At 45.7% G+C, this 17279-nt stretch overlaps 3 protein-coding genes across 6 annotated transcripts; 1 reads left to right on the top strand and 2 right to left on the bottom strand.

The window, feature by feature from the left end:
- Positions 1-1553: 1553 nt before the first annotated feature.
- On the bottom strand, positions 1554-2875 carry LOC119549576 (glyceraldehyde-3-phosphate dehydrogenase 1). The gene has a single exon (XM_037857733.1). It carries the CDS (start codon positions 2804-2806, stop codon positions 1808-1810), a length of 999 nt encoding a protein of 332 aa, XP_037713661.1. The 5' UTR covers positions 2807-2875; the 3' UTR covers positions 1554-1807.
- An 858-nt stretch (positions 2876-3733) lies between these two features.
- Positions 3734-11186, top strand: LOC119549574 (DNA polymerase zeta catalytic subunit). 2 transcript variants are annotated; one of them, XM_037857728.1, is made up of 12 exons: positions 3734-3915; positions 3983-4212; positions 4272-4516; positions 4568-4815; positions 4872-5316; positions 5382-5498; positions 5559-5981; positions 6038-6125; positions 6188-6277; positions 6342-9077; positions 9138-10232; positions 10292-11186. In XM_037857728.1, the coding sequence occupies exons 1-12, from the start codon at positions 3784-3786 to the stop codon at positions 10905-10907; spliced, it is 6465 nt and encodes a 2154-aa protein (XP_037713656.1). In that variant the 5' UTR covers positions 3734-3783; the 3' UTR covers positions 10908-11186. The 2 variants fall into 2 exon arrangements, with proteins under 2 accessions (XP_037713656.1, XP_037713657.1); XM_037857729.1 differs by lacking the exons at positions 3734-3915; positions 3983-4212; positions 4272-4516; positions 4568-4815 and having other exon boundaries at positions 5145-5320.
- On the bottom strand, positions 10933-17186 carry LOC119549575 (protein kintoun). Of its 3 annotated transcripts, none has more exons than XM_037857730.1 (5): positions 17028-17186; positions 14238-15649; positions 12588-13635; positions 12388-12520; positions 10933-11737 (listed from the first exon to the last, which is right to left on the bottom strand). In XM_037857730.1, exons 2-5 carry the CDS (start codon positions 15466-15468, stop codon positions 11585-11587), a joined length of 2565 nt encoding a protein of 854 aa, XP_037713658.1. In that variant the 5' UTR covers positions 15469-15649; positions 17028-17186; the 3' UTR covers positions 10933-11584. The 3 variants fall into 3 exon arrangements, with proteins under 3 accessions (XP_037713658.1, XP_037713659.1, XP_037713660.1); XM_037857731.1 differs by lacking the exon at positions 17028-17186 and adding an exon at positions 16273-16394; XM_037857732.1 differs by lacking the exon at positions 17028-17186 and adding an exon at positions 16269-16352.
- Between the last annotated feature and the right edge of the window lie 93 nt (positions 17187-17279).

Consider the following 17279-nt stretch of genomic DNA (forward strand, 5'->3'; position numbering starts at 1 on the left):
TTTTAACTGTCAAAAGTTGAATTGTGTTATTGAAAGGCGTCTGCCCTAAGGACTTGTAATACCCATTATAAAATAGTTGTATTCAGTAAATTTTATTTACATAGGATGGCAATTAAACAAATACACTTACTAACGATGTAAAAATTCAGTGACAATTGCCCCTTGAATCACTGTGGACGGCAGTCCACGTAGTGACGAAGCGCACCAGGAGGGTGTGCGAAGGCAACTACTATATATACACAAAGAAATAAAAATCTACTGCAATCGTATGATTGCTTAGAATGATACAATATTACTGATATTAAATGTTGCGCGCAAAAATGATTTCATTTGATTTTGTCTGACAATTTGTAGTCCTTTTCCAAAACTCTTTCAGTGTGCTTCGTCACTACGTAAACGGCCGCCCACATAATTTACCAAAGACTAACTGATTTAATAAGTTATTAAACAAAAGCTACCTAATAAATAAAAGTTTTGCGTTTACTTACAAAAAAAGTCGCCGAAAGTTTCTTCAAACTCAAGAAAATTTGAAAACTAGACTCAAAAAGTGACATTATTTGATATGTCCAAAAAAAGATCGCAATTTTATTAACCAACCAACGAATTACCATTTGTCTGTCCATTGTCTACAACTATTATGACTAATACCATTTAATGTACATTAAATACCTATGTATTTAGGTATGTGAAGTTCAACAAATGGACTTATCTTTTCCGCGATAAGATTATATTTTATTGACTCTTTGTAAAAAGCTGAAGGCGTCGTTAGAAAATGCATTAATTGGAGATCCGATAAGATGCGAAAAGGTGTTATCTTTGATTAAAATATTATCTTAGTTTACACCTTAGTTGACCATGTGATTATTTTTAATGGCCCTTTATCATGCAACCAATTTATTATTGGTTTACTGGAGCTAGGCATTGATTTTTGATTAAACGGACTTTTCAAATGTTTTTTTGTAAAATGAATTCCAAGATTTCCTATGATGAGCTTTTCAAATATCCCGCTTTTTGCAGCCCTGGCTGATGTTAATCGAATAGCTTTTTTCTGTCGAATAATTGGGTATCAAGCGGCAATTGACCTTCCATGACCTTGGTGTACCAAACTAATAATAATATAATTAATAATATAAAAGAGCAAGTCGATAAATCACAACAAAAGCACCCCTAACTACATTTTTTAATATATAATATACATAAGTAAATTATAGTTTTGGCCATAAATTTTAAGTTCAATTGGACTTTGAATGTCTTATGCCGGCAAATCGAAATCAAAACAAACAGCATCCGCACAGGTTCCAAAGTGCAGCGATAAGAAAACTACAAATGTTTGCATAATCCCAAAATTTCAGGTTCCCAGAGTTTGCAGACATACGTAAATAGAAATTTCGCCGGCTATACTTACATCATGCGGTTGAGTTTGGGGTGGCTCCCAACCCGACATACATTGTACATATATATTTTAGCAAGTTTTCCCGGCGGCGATGCCCTGATATAACCTTCCCACGACCTTGAGCTTACACATGCCAAATTCATCTATGCACAAGAATTTATTTTTTAAATAGCTGGCGTTTAAATACAGTAACAGCGATACTTTTATTCAACAACAATAAATATATGTATTTGTGTAGCTATGGATATTTTGTATTTGAATGGTAACTTTAGGAGCCAACCAAAAAAGCATATTTAATTGCGCATAGTGCTGAACTACCGGGGCGCATTGTACATGGGTGTTACATAACAGTGTGATACCTGACCAACTTGTGGGCCCCGGGTTTTTGTACATAATCTTGTACGATTATAGCGTTTAATCCTTGGTCTGCATATACTTGATCAGGTCGATGACGCGGTTGGAGTAACCGAACTCGTTGTCGTACCACGAGATGAGCTTGACGAACTTATCGTTCAGGGAAATGCCAGCCTTGGCGTCGAACACCGACGAATGGGTGTCGCTGAGGAAATCGGTGGAGACGACCTCCTCGTCGGTGTAGCCCAGGATTCCCTTGAGTGGTCCCTTGGAGGCCTCCTCGACCTTAGCCTTGATCTCATCGTAGCTGGCACCCTTGCCCAGGCGGACGGTAAGATCCACCACGGACACATTGGGAGTGGGCACGCGGAAAGCCATGCCGGTCAGCTTGCCGTTGAGGGCGGGGATGACCTTGCCCACAGCCTTGGCGGCACCAGTGGCAGCCGGGATGATGTTCTGGGCGGCACCACGTCCATCACGCCACAGTTTGCCCGACGGGCCGTCGACGGTCTTCTGGGTGGCAGTGGTGGCATGGACCGTGGTCATCAGACCCTCGACGATCTCGAAGTTGTCATTGATGACCTTGGCGAGGGGAGCCAGGCAGTTGGTGGTGCACGAGGCATTGGAGACCACCTTCATGTCGGGGCTGTAGGCATCCAGATTGACGCCGCAAACGAACATGGGGGCATCGGCGGATGGGGCCGAGATGATGACCTTCTTGGCACCGCCCTTCAAGTGGGTGGAGGCCTTGTCGATGGTGGTGAAGACACCGGTGGACTCCACAACATATTCGGCACCAGCGCTGGCCCAGTTGATGTTGGCCGGGTCGCGTTCGCTGAAGACGGTGATCTTCTGGCCGTTGACCACCAAGAAGCCGCCCTCGGCGACAACGGTGCCCTTGAAACGACCGTGAGTCGAGTCGAATTTGAACAGGTAGACCATGTAGTTGACATCGATGAAGGGATCGTTGACGGCCACCACGTTGGCGCCCTTATCGATGGCGGCGCGGAGCACCAGACGGCCGATACGGCCAAATCCGTTAATTCCGATCTTCGACATGGTTAAATTTCTGCCTGCTTATTCGCTTTTCCTCTCGTTCAGTTTCAGCTCGCGATTACGAATGCCACTTTTTCTGGAGCGGAGCTTTTTTTCGCAAAGTTCGAGTGTAGGGGTGGCGGTTGAGCAATCGATGACGGAATATCGATGCTAACATCGATATGTCATCGATTTTCAAAGCATCGGTCTTCTATCTCTTCCCGGCGGCTGCTCTCTCGCTCACACTCTCTCTTTTCGGAGAGCAGGAGCAGAAATCTTTTATATCGCTTTTTTACTGACACTTACGTTGTTGCTATCTCCCTTTTTTACTGTCAACTGAAAAGCATCGATTAAAATCAAATTTTGAAAATAGAACGAAAGTTACTTAAGTTCTTGGGTATTTTTAAGGCTTTAAAATTAATTAAGTAATGATTTAAAGAGTTCTTGAAAGAAGGTAATATGTTTGGGTGTTTTTTTTTAAGTAGTATACTAATCATTTTCTGAGATTTTATCCTGATTGATAATAACAAAAATACAGGCAAACTTTCATAGCCCCAAGATAGATAGATAGATAGTCATCTACCTCAACAATTTCAAGGCAATACAGTTGGTACGGTCCCTAAAATTACTTTGAATAGTATAAAATCATACAATTTCTAAAAGTTCAACTGCAATACAATTTTTTTAAAAGATGTTTCTTTTTAATTAAATTTGTTTTATAACAATACCCAAAATTTTTAGATTTTAACCTTTAAATTTGTATGCTCTACTTACAAAAATTTACCGCCCACCATAATGTAACATTCCCATTTTTCTTCTTAATTGCATAAGTATAATTAATTTTAATTTCAATTTAATTAAGATTCCTCGTTTGAATTTGATAACTACTTATCGAATAAACGCTGGCATAATCGATTTGTTGTGCGCGCCATGGTCACTTTACTGGGAATTTAATCTTTGCTGCGCGAAAACATTTTGGTTTGTTTTATAAATGTTTGCAAATGGCAGCTGCAGCAGAGGGAATCGATGGCGTCTACTCGGTGCGCCTGGTCATCGCGGATTTCTACATGGAGAAGCCGCAGTTCGGCCTGGATCCCTGCTACTCCGAGCTGCGCGGCAAGGAGATCAAGCGGGTGAGAACGATCTAATTTCACCATGGTTGGCAAACTAGGATAACGATCCATGTTCATTTCCCAACAGGTTCCAGTGATTAGGGTGTTCGGTGGCAACTCCAGTGGCCAGAAGACCTGCATGCATGTCCACGGCGTGTTCCCCTATTTCTACATTCCGTACGACAAGAAGGACTTCGATAGCCTGGAGCGGGGCATCCTGCAGATTGCCATGCACCTGGACAAGGCAATCAACATATCCCTGGGCCAGGGCAGCTCCAATGCCCAGCATGTGTTCAAAGTCCAGCTGGTCAAGGGCATGTGGGTTCCCCTTTTGATGTCAACTTGCTGCGCATCTCTAGCTGAGTTCCCTTTTTCAGACCCTTTTATGGCTACCATCGCGTGGAGCACCAGTTCCTCAAGATCTACATGTTCAATCCCCGCTTCGTACGCCGCGCCGCCAATCTTCTCCAGAGCGGCGCCATTCTGAGCAAGAATTTCAGTCCGCACGAGTCGCATGTGCCATACATCCTGCAGTTCATGATCGATTACAATCTATACGGGATGAGCTACGTGCATGTTCCGCTGGAGGTGCTCAAGTTCCGGCGCAGCCACGAGGATGAGGGCAAGTTGGCTGCACACCCTCCTACAATTCCTATCTAACTCTTTTATTTAGTAATACCCTATGCTAATGTCAAGCCCGCGCAGCTGCTGGACATCATAAGCGTGAGGAAAGTGGCCTGCAGTGCTTTAGAGGTGGATGTCAGCTCCAGTTTTATACTAAACCGTTTTCAACTAGTGGCCAAAAGCAAGGGCAATCACACCAATCCTGGCATCGAGGCGATCTGGAATGATGAGAACCTGCGTCGCCAGAAACTGGTCGAAAAACACACTGCTGCTGGCGATGAGGAGAAGGTCCAAGCGGTATTTCACTTATCCTAGTGGTATTGATAGCTTCTATAGCCTTGTCTTAATCATAGGTGCCTATTTTGCAATTACCGCCTACGCAAGAGCGTCACCAAATAGAAGTCGCCGAGAGCGATGTCTTCTACCGCACCGCTTTGGAAAGCAAGCTGATGACACTGGAGCAGTCCACGATGTCCGAGCAAACCTTGTCGGATCAGACAACCCTGGCTAATGTCACCATGCAGACCACTTTGCCCGGCAGCAAGGAGCAAAGGCGTACTTTCAATCTGCAAAAACTTCTAGCCAACGCCGTTTATCCCGAGGAATGCTCGCAGGATCAGCAGCAATTATTGGTTAACGCTTCTTTCATACAAAACCATGTATCTTGTGGTAACGGCAAAAATGTCAGCATATCCACCCCGACGAATGAGTCTGATTACATGGACGATACATTGGTAGACGAGGAGCTTATCCTGAGTCTCACACAGCCACATGGAGCGATGCCCCACGATGCCACCTGTGGGTAAACGGTTGCCAAAGACAAAACTTTCTTTTCGAGCAAGTAACAATTTATTTTTCTGCAGTGAGGGAGGAGGATTTGGAACTTTTGGATGCCTTGCAAGAGCTGGAGGAGCAGAATGATAATGAACCTCATGTGGACTTGGGCAGCTCTTTGGCTCCTTTGTCGCAGCACAAAAACTGTAGGTGGTTTTGAATTATATTATTTTTTAAGATGAGATAATAACCTTATGTTATTATAGACGACCTGACGCCTGAGCTGTTGGACAAGGAGACGGCAGCCGCTGCTGTGGGCTTGCATGCTCTCTTCGACGAGGATTGTGACTCCGACGAGGATGCGGATCAGGGAAACCGACATGATTTCTCCATTGCCCTCGACGATGTCGATGAGCTGCTACTTAAGCTAACTCAAAGCCAGCCGAAACCTCCGGATCCGAAACAACTGGAAGCATCAGATAAACTGCCGCAAGTCGATGGCGCTGATGATGGCATACAGCGGACACCTAAAAAGTTAAGCAGCTCCAAGCCAAAGGGGAGTCCTCCCAAGACACCCACCACGCCAAAAGGTCAGAAAAGCCTTCTGAAATCACCCCGCACTCCAAAAACTAGTGCGGCCAAGAAATATGCTCCACTGGCACTGACTATTGGGAGCAGTTCAGCAAAGAGTGGGTGACGAATATAGTAGAACTTATGGGCTTTTAATAATTTTAATCCATTACAGAAACCAACGTAGAAAGCACTGGAAAAACTCTAAATCCCCGTCTCAGTTTGCAGCTTGATCTGGGAACAGGAACACCAGGAATACCTCGGTAATTCAAGGATTGATGTATACTTATTTTGGAATTATTATTAAACCGAATTTTATTTGCAGGCCAGAAATCCCTCTTCGCAAGAAACTAGCGTTGACGGAGCTGCGACGCAAAAGTGTTGAGGAAAACAGTTTCGTTCAATTAAGAAACGAGTAAGATTACTAAGACTCTATATTATTCTTCATAACTTTAAAAATATTCATTTTTTCTCGACAGTTGTACTCCTCTTAGAAGTACCAGGCGATCAACTCGCAACCTGGACAAAACACACGTTATTTGCTCCCTGACTCCGCGGGATAGGAACCCCAGCTTATCCGACATGTTCGAAACAGCAGATGACGAGCAAGTACCGATAAAAGAAGAAGTAAAGAAGCCACGAAGAAGTACCCGTCATCAGGCAAAGGATATTCTATTCATGGATGAATCTAAGCCAAAACTTAGTAAGGGAAAACCGCTCAAGTCAGAGGTGAAGGCTTCGGATGACATAAAACCACGCCGAAGTGTTCGCCATCAGAAGAATTCTACTAAAACCGAAGAGAATTTTTGTAAAATAGAAGAAACAAAGCCCCGAGCTAGCATTTCTAGTCGGTGTAAAGTTTTGAAGAAACCTAGTCTTGAAAATGATCCTCTATCTGAAAGTTCCGTAAAAAATACTGATAATAAGATTGCAACTGTGGAAGTAGTACCAGAAAGCCGAATAATATTAACTAACTCAAAGGAGATTCCCAAGCCAAACCAAACAAATAGTTTCAATCGGTCTAGAGATCTTAAAGCAAGTCCTGAAAACAATGCAGATGAGCTTAATAATATAAATGCAACGGAGGCATCTCTTTCAAAACCAGAAACTCCAGAAAAATGTGCTGAAAACTTACAATCTGATCAAAATCCCCAGGAACTGGCTGGTACAACTTCTAACCACTTCGCAGGAAGCGATAACGAGGCCATTGATTCCGACACGGAAAGCGATAATATGAAACCCAAACTGCGTAAAACACCCAACTTGAGGCGATTGCGAAGAAGCTTTCGTTCGGAGTTACTAACAAAGCAGCTAACTCCCAGTTCTAGCAAAGCGCCACCTGAGATCCAGACCACGCCACAGTTGAGTCCCAAGAGCAATGAAAGCCACACACCGGAGTTAATGAGAAGTTTCTACGAGCACTCAATGATTGTAGACAGTCCGTCCGTCTTTAGTGACCTGTTAGATAGCCCCATGACGACTTTAGATTCTCCTCAGCCCGTTGATGCTAGTACCAATAACAACTCCTTTGTGATTGCTCCGCTGGAGCTGCCTCCATCCTACGATGAAGTAGTTCGTGGTTGCCGCAAGATGGACATACCCGAGTACGAATTCCAGAAGCCTTTCTACAGCAATCCCTCCGATGTGAGCAAGGTGACGGAGGTGGGCTTCATAGTGCTCCACATCCCGGGCAACAAGCTCAATGACTGCGAGCCCTTCCAGAGCGTCCTGGGCAATGATCGTGGGTTGGCCTCCTGGCGGCGTCAGCGACTAGTGGCCATCGGTGGTCCAGCAATGTTGCAGCGTCACAGGGGTGAACAAAGGATGCGAGAGTACTTCAGCACCAAGCAGAGGGTGGCAATCGAACCTGTACAGCATGCACCCACATGGCAAGAGGCCAAGATCTGGCTGAAGGCCAAGGAGCTGCTCCGTCAGCGCGAGGAACCCAGGAAATCTGGTGACGACATAGATAGCCCCATAAAGATTAAACGCCAAAAGATCACCATGATGCTGCAGGCTGAGGAAGGTGGTGGGGGGAGTGGCGATGAAGATGCTGGTGAGGATTTCGAGTGCAGCCTAAGTCTCACACCCTTATCCCAAGCTATGGATAAAGCGAAGGCAACTCCTATAAGTAGCAAGGCTAAGGAATCGGCAAGGAAACGAATAAAACGAGGCACCAAGCTGAACTTCAAGGAATGCGTGGAAGAGGAACCAACCAGCTCGCAATCCAGCGAGCAGAGCGTCTCTAGTAGCGCTGCCCAGGCTGAGCTAGAGCGGAGTTCGTTCCTACGCCAGCTGGAGGGCAGTAGCCAGCCCAGGCAGCACGATCTCAGCTTTGGACTCAGTCACGCCACATTGGACAACACGTTCGGGTTCAAGGTTAATTTGGAGAACCTGCAGCAGGCCAAGGCGGACATTGATTGCAACCACCTGACCATTATAACACTAGAGGTTTTTGTGTCCACGCGAGGAGATCTTCAGCCAGATCCTATGTACGATGAGATGCGCTGTTTGTTCTATGCCATCGAGCACAGTTTGCCGGATGAAAATCTTCCTAGCAAAGCCTGTGGCTATATTATGGTAAATAACGATCAGGATTTGCTAGGTGAAGGATGTATTCATGGTCTGGATCGGGATATTGAAGTGCAAGTGGTGGCAAGTGAAGCGGAGGCGTTTGAGGCGCTGCTGGCCTTGTGCGGCCGTTGGGATGCGGACATATATGCCGGCTACGAGATCGAGATGGCCTCCTGGGGCTTTGTGATCGATCGGGCTAAGCATCTGTGCTTTAACATCGCTCCGCTGTTGTCACGCGTGCCCACGCAGAAGGTGCGGGACTTTGTGGACGAGGATCGGGAGCAGTTCACCGACCTAGATGTGGAAATGAAACTTTGCGGTCGAATTCTACTGGACGTGTGGCGGCTGATGCGCTCGGAGATCGCCTTGACGTCGTACACCTTTGAGAACGTGATGTACCACATTCTGCATAAGAGATGTCCCTGGCACACAGCCAAGTCGCTCACCGAATGGTTTGCCTCGCCCTGCACACGCTGGATAGTAATGGAGTATTACTTGGAGCGGGTTCGGGGCACTTTGGCCCTCCTGGATCAGTTGGACTTGCTGGGACGCACCAGCGAAATGGCCAAGCTCATTGGCATCCAGTTCTACGAGGTGCTGTCGCGTGGATCGCAGTTTCGCGTGGAGAGTATGATGTTAAGGTAAATCTAATACCTTTAATAAAAGCATATAGAAGTCTTATAACCTCCCTGTCCTTACAGAATCGCCAAGCCGAAAAACCTGGTGCCACTCTCGCCTAGCGTTCAGGCTCGAGCTCATATGCGGGCGCCCGAGTACCTGGCGCTCATCATGGAGCCGCAGTCTCGCTTTTACGCTGATCCTTTGATCGTGCTCGACTTTCAGAGTCTATACCCCAGCATGATTATCGCCTACAACTACTGTTTCTCCACATGCCTAGGTAGGGTGGAGCACCTGGGCGGTAGTTCGCCCTTTGAATTCGGGGCCTCGCAGCTGCGTGTCTCCCGCCAGATGCTGCAGAAGCTGCTGGAGCACGACCTGGTTACCGTTTCGCCCTGCGGCGTCGTCTTCGTCAAGCGGGAAGTGCGCGAGGGCATCCTGCCGCGCATGCTTACCGAGATCCTGGACACGCGGCAAATGGTCAAGCAGTCAATGAAGCTCCACAAGGATAGCTCAGCCCTCCAGAGGATTCTTCACTCCCGACAGTTGGGCCTCAAACTGATGGCCAATGTGACCTATGGTTATACAGCTGCCAACTTTAGTGGCAGAATGCCTGCTGTGGAAGTGGGTGATTCGGTTGTGTCTAAGGGTCGGGAGACTCTGGAACGTGCCATCAAACTTGTGGAGACAAATGAGGAGTGGAAGGTGCGAGTCGTGTACGGCGATACGGACTCCATGTTCGTTCTGGTCCCAGGTCGAAATCGAGCTGAAGCCTTTCGGATAGGAGAGGAGATTGCTCAAGCCGTCACCGAGATGAATCCGCAGCCAGTGAAGCTAAAGCTGGAAAAGGTCTACCAACCCTGCATGCTTCAGACGAAAAAGCGCTACGTGGGCTACATGTACGAGACTGCCGATCAGGCGCAACCGGTTTACGAGGCCAAGGGCATTGAGACAGTGCGGCGGGATGGCTGTCCTGCGGTAGCCAAGATGCTGGAAAAGGTGTTGCGCATTTTGTTCGAAACTCAGGACGTCAGCAAGATCAAGGAGTACGTATGCCGGCAGTTCACCAAGCTGCTGTCGGGCAGGGCCAATCTGCAGGACCTGATTTTCGCCAAGGAATTCAGGGGTCTTAATGGTTACAAACCCACGGCCTGTGTGCCAGCATTGGCACTAACAAGGTAAGATGAAGGCATCCTTTTAAAGCTTTCTATTCGGATAGTAAAATCTCCCTTTTTAGAAAATGGATGCAGAAGGATCCACGACATGTGCCGCGTCGCGGTGAACGCGTACCCTTTATAATAGTCAACGGACCGCCGGGCATGCAGCTCATCCGCCTCGTACGCAGCCCACACGACATACTGGCCAGCGAGGGTCACAAGATCAATGCCATTTACTACATCACCAAGGCAATAATTCCACCGCTGAATCGCTGCCTGCTGCTGATCGGCGCAAATGTCCATGATTGGTTTGCCAGTCTGCCAAGGAAGTTGCTCATGACGCCGGCTGTGGGAACGGCCAATGAATTGGCCGGTGCAAGAGGCGCCAAGTCTACCATCTCCCAGTACTTTTCCACCACCAGCTGTGTGATTGACTGTGGTCGTCAAACCAAGGCAGGCATTTGCCCAGATTGCCTGAAGAATGCCTCCAAATGTGTAGTTCTGCTCTCGGACAAGACGGCCCGCTTGGAGAGGGGCTATCAGCTAACTCGGCAGATCTGCCAGGCCTGTTGCGGACGACTAGGTAGCCTCCAGTGCGATTCCCTCGACTGCCCAGTTCTCTATGTGTTGGAAGGAAAGCGGCGGGAACTTCAGCAAATCGAACACTTTAACAAGCTGTTGGAGGACCACTTCTAGAGCCAACACAATAAATAACTCATTCTTAAGGGATGTATATATATATTTTAACTTGCGAGCTCGCTTACAAAAGTTAAAATTACATTCATTGCTTCAGCCAGTGTTTCTAAACATGTACATAGCTTATACACTACTTTTATGCGATTGGGTGATTCGGTTGTGTGTGTAATACTAGAGGAATTGTTAACTATTGATATTGTTTAAGTTTATCGTGTTGTGATTGTTTTGTGAGCTATGAGCATGCAGCCAATAAATGAGTGTTGTAATGTTTACTTAAAACTTATAGTTTGCAAACTTTTAAGACATCAACTGGGTCTCACAATATGAATGAACATGCATATTTTTATTTTATAATAATAGGTGTTTCAGTTCAGCTTAGGATTTCATTTTCCGATTCAACAGTTTCAATGATTAACCGATTTAAATAACATTTAATACAATGATGTAATGAATATTTTGATTTCTCATTTTAGCCCTGATTCTTGTTGCCTAATTACATTTTTTTGTAAATCTTTTCAATTGAGCAATTTGCTTGGATACGAAACAAATTACAGTACAAATATTTAAAAAAAATACGTAGCATTAGTTAATATATAAGTAGCATTTAAAATTCTTGAAAACATGCCTCTAAAACACTCAAAAAATATGAATATATTTATGGTTTAAATAACATCATCCTAATCATCCATTTCAAACATCATGGCGTTCTTGGGCTCCGATTCGTTGTTGCTCCTTTGGGCACCTGCTGCTCCAGTGAGATCCAGTCCGCTGTCGTGGAGCAAGGACTCCCCCTTGGGCTTGTTGGCATTTCTTGATGTATTTTCTTTTTGCTGTAAGAAAGGGAAACATTATTATGGTATTTCAGTATGACATTTGCTAACCAATTAGTTATTATTGATTTGGCAAAGTACCTTAATAGTTTATACTTTTAATTATTATAAGCACTTAGAGTAGGCAAATTTTCTCACATCAAGAAAGATTAAAAACACATGGCAATCTTATTCTGGATAATTTATTGTGCACATGATCAGAATTTATCATGCCGGCTGCATATCAATTACGCACACAAGCCTCTTCAGTTTCATACCCCTGTAATATAATACCAATAAACAAAACCCCCAAGATTTTAAGCTTCATCAACTGTTTGCCGTCTACAAATGCATAAATTTTCCATTCCCTGCCGAGTCTTCTGCAGCTGCATATCAATTAACGTACTTCAATTAATTTTCGCAACATTCCTGCTATAAATAGAGCCCACTCCAGATCTATTTAACTTTCGCACACGTGTAATACAATAGCCTAAACAAAGACTTGATCAATATTTATTGTCTGGCTGGTCTGAGGCAGATCAAGCCAAACTGCCTGATTTCGCTGATGGCCACTAATTCAATTAACGGGCTAACAAGCTAACAGCCTCCTAACCAGCCTGGATATTCGCTCAATTAACGAAAGCGGTCCAATCTAGAGATCTAGATCTCACCTTGAGGGCAGTGCCACGGGTCTCCTCGTAATCAACGGAATCACCTTCGCTGAGGCGACGCTGCTGAGCCCGCAGCTTGAGATCGCGTCGCTTCTGGTTCTTCTTGCGCTGACCCAGGATGCTCGAGTCGAGTCTAGCGGATTATGCAATTTATTAAATGATTACTGGCAATTTGGCAGTGGCTCTAGCCGGATACTCACCGGAACACTTGCTTCATGATGTGATCATTAAATCTAACAGTCTTCTTGCAGCTCTCCGAGAGCCCGGCATCGGACCGATCTTCCTCGGGAATGCCGCCAAACGAATGCGAGAACAGCGATGTGCCAGAGGCGTCCACGGAGCACGAGTACGAGGAGCAGTCGTCGATTGAGGAGCAACTGTCCGATATCGAGGGTCGGGGTCCGTAGCGGCTGAATCGCTTGAGGATGCCGCGATGATTGCCACCAGTGCTGTCATTGCACTCCGAGTAGCTGCGTTGCTTGCGCTGCGAGGGCAGCTTAAATGTGGGATTCGGCTGGGGTTCCGGATTTCCAGCCACGGGCTCCTGCACCTGAACCATATCATCGCAGGCCGACTCGGAGAAGGAGCGCTCCTTCTTGTTCCGCTTGCGTTGCTTCTTGCCGGCCTTCTTATTCTGAGCCTGCTGCTGGTGCTGCTGCTCGCTTTCTTGTTCATGTTCCTGGTGCTCGTCATCCTCCTCCTCCTGCTCTTGCTCCTCCTCCTTGGCCCCCGGGCGTATGGTAACCTTCAGGGCCTGACCTTCCTGACTACGCTCGAACTTAACATCCAGCGGAGCAATCTCCTTCTTGGTATTAACTCCTCCCTTGTCCTTAACATTGTACTGGCCATGCACTGGGTACTCCATGAGATCCGTGGCATCTAGTCCGGCCAGATAGCTAGCCGGAGTCTCGCTCTGCGAGCTCAGGCTCAGCTTGAGTACCACATTGTTGTCCCAGGCCTCTGCCTCCACGCTCTCAATGGCGGAGGCTTTATCCTCCGCCGGCAGCTCTACGTAAAAAGCATAGTGGGTGGGATAGTAGCCACTGCCGATAGTGGCGAACTGCAGATGCAGGCTCCGCTGCTCCCTCAACTGCTCAATGGAGTCGGGCTGAACGTTGGGCACGTGGAGCACAAAGGCCATCACATTGTCCAGCACGTTGCAGTCGAATTTGTTGGGTAGTTGGTAGTGAACGGAGCTCTTGAGGAACGGACTGTTGGCGTTGCGCACAGGCGCGGCAGTGGGCGTGGCTGGGGGAGAAAACAAATGGATAACAGGTTAATCAGAAAGAATTTATAGGACATGAATGGAATTTATACGAAATATAAGGAAATTATAGAATTTAAAAGAACAACAAAGGATGTAAGTCTTGGGAAGACCAAGATAAATAAAATCGAATTATAACAACTATATTTAACGATTATTTGTGTTCTTATATCTTATCTTATATCTATTGTCCCATCTTTATCTTTGGAATTTCTGTTGCTATTTTTATAACACGTTTTAAAAAATAGGTAAACTAATTTTCAGGCTTTTTCTTCTATTAACATTCTAATAATAATGTTTTCAGATTTGTTTAACATTAGATCGTCAATTTTTTTTATAAATATGTGTGTTACTTCTGAAACGTTATAGAAAGATAATTAACATTGTATCCTCTTAGGAAATTACTCTAAGAAGACTGTAGAATAACTAAATATTTGCTTTTCATTACAATAATAGGTGACCTTTTTAAGGTATGATTCGCCTCTTATTTTTGGGCTAAAGTGATACCTATATTATAGTATTTGAATTTAAAGTTAAGATAGTTAAGATAGTTCAAGGATAATGCAAATAAAAAATATCGTCTTACCAATCTCGGAGATATCTGCCTTGGAATCGCTGAGTTCGCCGTCAGGGTCCTCCTCCACTGGCGACTCGCTGTTGGAATGCAGCTCCACGCCGCTGTCCTCGCGGCTGAAGTGGCGCAAGGTGTCGTGCATCTGGCCCTGCTCCTGGACGCTCTTCCGGACCACGGGCAAGGTGATGCTCAAACGACGCAGATCAGTGTCGAAGCGAGCTCTGCCGGCCTTGTCGTCCACGGTGAAGGGCAGGTCCAGTTTCAAGCGGTACTTGGCGCCCTGCCGCTCGCTAAACAGATACACAGACTTCGGGGTGACATCCAGCTGGCATTCGGCTGTGGAGCGGAGCAGGGGCAGCTCGATCTCGACGACAAGGGAGCGAGGAACGGTCACGTGCAGCTTGGCGTCCAGCTCGTCCGTATACTCCGACAAATCCACGTCGTGGCTGTGCTTAAATGAATACCTGGGCACCGTGTACTCCGGCTTGGGAGTGGGCTTCGTCTTCATGGGCAGAACGAGGGGCTCTACTTTTTCGCCCGAGGGTTTCTTTGTCGGGAACATGTGCGCCAGGGGATGAGGCTCTTGCTCCTCGGCCGAGGGATTATCAGACAGCTTGCGTATCACAGTGGGACGGGCAATGCCCTTGTAGTCCAGCTTGGGGAATTTGAGATTGGCGCGATCCAGGGAGACCTTGTACTCCCGCTCGACAGCGTCCAGGGCCGTGTCGATAAGACACTGCCGGAACTGCTGGTTCCGCTTGGCCAGGTGCAGGGCATCCGGATGGAAGACCACATCGAACACCTTACAGTGGTTGTTCTTGGCATCGCAGTCACTTCGCGCTGCAGTCTGGGCCATGGGAATGGACCAGCTCAGGCCACGACTGCCATTAGATGGATCCGTGGCCACCTCGTTCTTGGGCCTCTCGATCTCCGGAGAGCCGGCAATGTTGATGAAGCACTTGAGTTCGCCATCCAGGGCCGTCTTGATCACGAATCCCGGCTGCGGGTGGATGAACCTCACCTCCACACCGCGCTCCTTCTCCAACTGGGTGATCTCCTCCTCGTAGATCTTGCGGTTCTCGGGATCCTGGATCTCCTCGACGTAATCGAAGAACAGCTTGCGGAACTCCTCCTGGCCAAGGGCCTCCTTGAAGCGGTTAAACTCGTCCTTGGTTATGTCGAGCTGCTCATCGTCACGGATCTTAGAGTGTTTATTACGCGAACCGGCAGCTGATGCGGACATAGCGCTCTTAAAGGGACACTTCACTCACGGCGAGATCTCTTCGGGTCTCTTCTCGGCACTCTACACAATAATCAATTTTCTTATCACTTTTGGGGTTTTAGTTTTTTGTTTGGATTTGTTGTGTTAGGGGTTGGTTAATTTCTGAATACGTTTCCTTGGGAAATGCGTTCGGTTTCTGGTTCTAAAAATGGAAAAAAGGTAGAATAAGGGGTAAAATAATTAGAACTGAAACAATGGTAATATTGATTTTATAAGAAACATCCTAAAAATATCCCTGGCACGCTTAAAATCGTGCTATCTATTTATGGTGTGTTCTTCAAAATCGTGTTCTTCAATATCACTTATGTATGTAAAAAAATATGACGTGTATTTTGTAAGACTATCATCATGATTGTTTAACTAAGATAAGGAATAATAGCTTCTATCAATTTTATTTTAGTGAATTACAAACAAAACCCTTGAAGGTCTTACCTATGACTTACACTTACGAAACCTGGTAAAAGGTCTGTGGAAACCTTCCAATCAAAACCGTGATAAGCTAACTACCGAGTCACAAGGTTGACCTAGGTCCTGACTAATTCGTAACCAAATACCTAGGTATATCTCGAAATTCTAATCGGCCGATAAGCAAATCAGTATTGAATCAATGACGCAGTAAGGTCGTTGCCAAAAATCGCCGGCTATCCGCCGTATTATTAGCATTATGTAAGTGAGTATAAACTGACCACGCTCTATTTTATTTGTCGGCCAATAAATAAACGAACTGCGTAGTTTCTAAAATTCTAGGGGACGCGTTTTACCTACGTGTTTTTTTATTATATGTATTTTGTTTGTGTTTTTTTGGGAACGATGCTTTCCCGACGAGCGTGTTTATAAGAATGAGAGCGTACCGCCCGAAACGCCGGCAATTATTGGAGGGGCTTCGAGAGCCGAAGAGAGCGGTATCTGCGCAGTAAGGGGCTCTTGATAAGCGCGAAAAAAACCACTTGCCCCCAATTGTTTTTGTTTAGCGAGATTCTTCCCCCGCCTTCCCTCAATTTCCTCCGCCCCCACACATTATGCGATTTCTGGCGCAACCCAACTAATTGTACAATAAACAACTATGTATATCTTTACAGGCATCCATTTACACACAGTGATAATAATTGTAATGTTTACCAACTGTGGACTGATACTATATATATGTATGTACTGGGTGGGCGGTAAATAGACGGACACTATATAGATGTAGTGTTCCCTACTGCGTGTGTATCTCATCTCCGAGGAAAACGAGGAAAATTATAACAGTTACGTGACCGAACACATGTTTGCGGTGGGGGAGGGGGAAACCTCTTGTTTGATCGATACGAACTAAAACTAATTGATTTTCTGGACAAACCGGTCGTTGTAACAATGAAAATCTTTAAGGTTTATATGGTTATAGTTATTATACCGATTCTGAAGAGTATTTACATTTATGGGACATCTCTATTGTGGGTTTCATGTAGGGCAACAACTTACATGTCACATACAACATCTTGAATTATGTTTTATTCTTCAATAACAAACATCCCACTCACCTGTATAGTAAATATTAATGCTGTTGTTGTTGCAACAGCAATGTATTAAATATATAATAACAAAGCACTGCTATTTAATAGATTTTTTAAATGGAGAAGAGTGGAGTTTGGGTTCGACGTTCTAGAAACTTTTCCGCTGGACCGGCTGCTCGTGTTTGTGTGTGTGGTCAATGCTTTGGTATATTAAGGTAGGCAATTTAGGAAATCCAAAGACCCGGTATTTTTGGTATTTTTATGTTTTTGCCTTCTCGT

The sequence above is a fragment of the Drosophila subpulchrella genome, chromosome 2R (genome assembly GCF_014743375.2).
Source record: "Drosophila subpulchrella strain 33 F10 #4 breed RU33 chromosome 2R, RU_Dsub_v1.1 Primary Assembly, whole genome shotgun sequence".
NCBI lineage: Eukaryota > Metazoa > Arthropoda > Insecta > Diptera > Drosophilidae > Drosophila > Drosophila subpulchrella.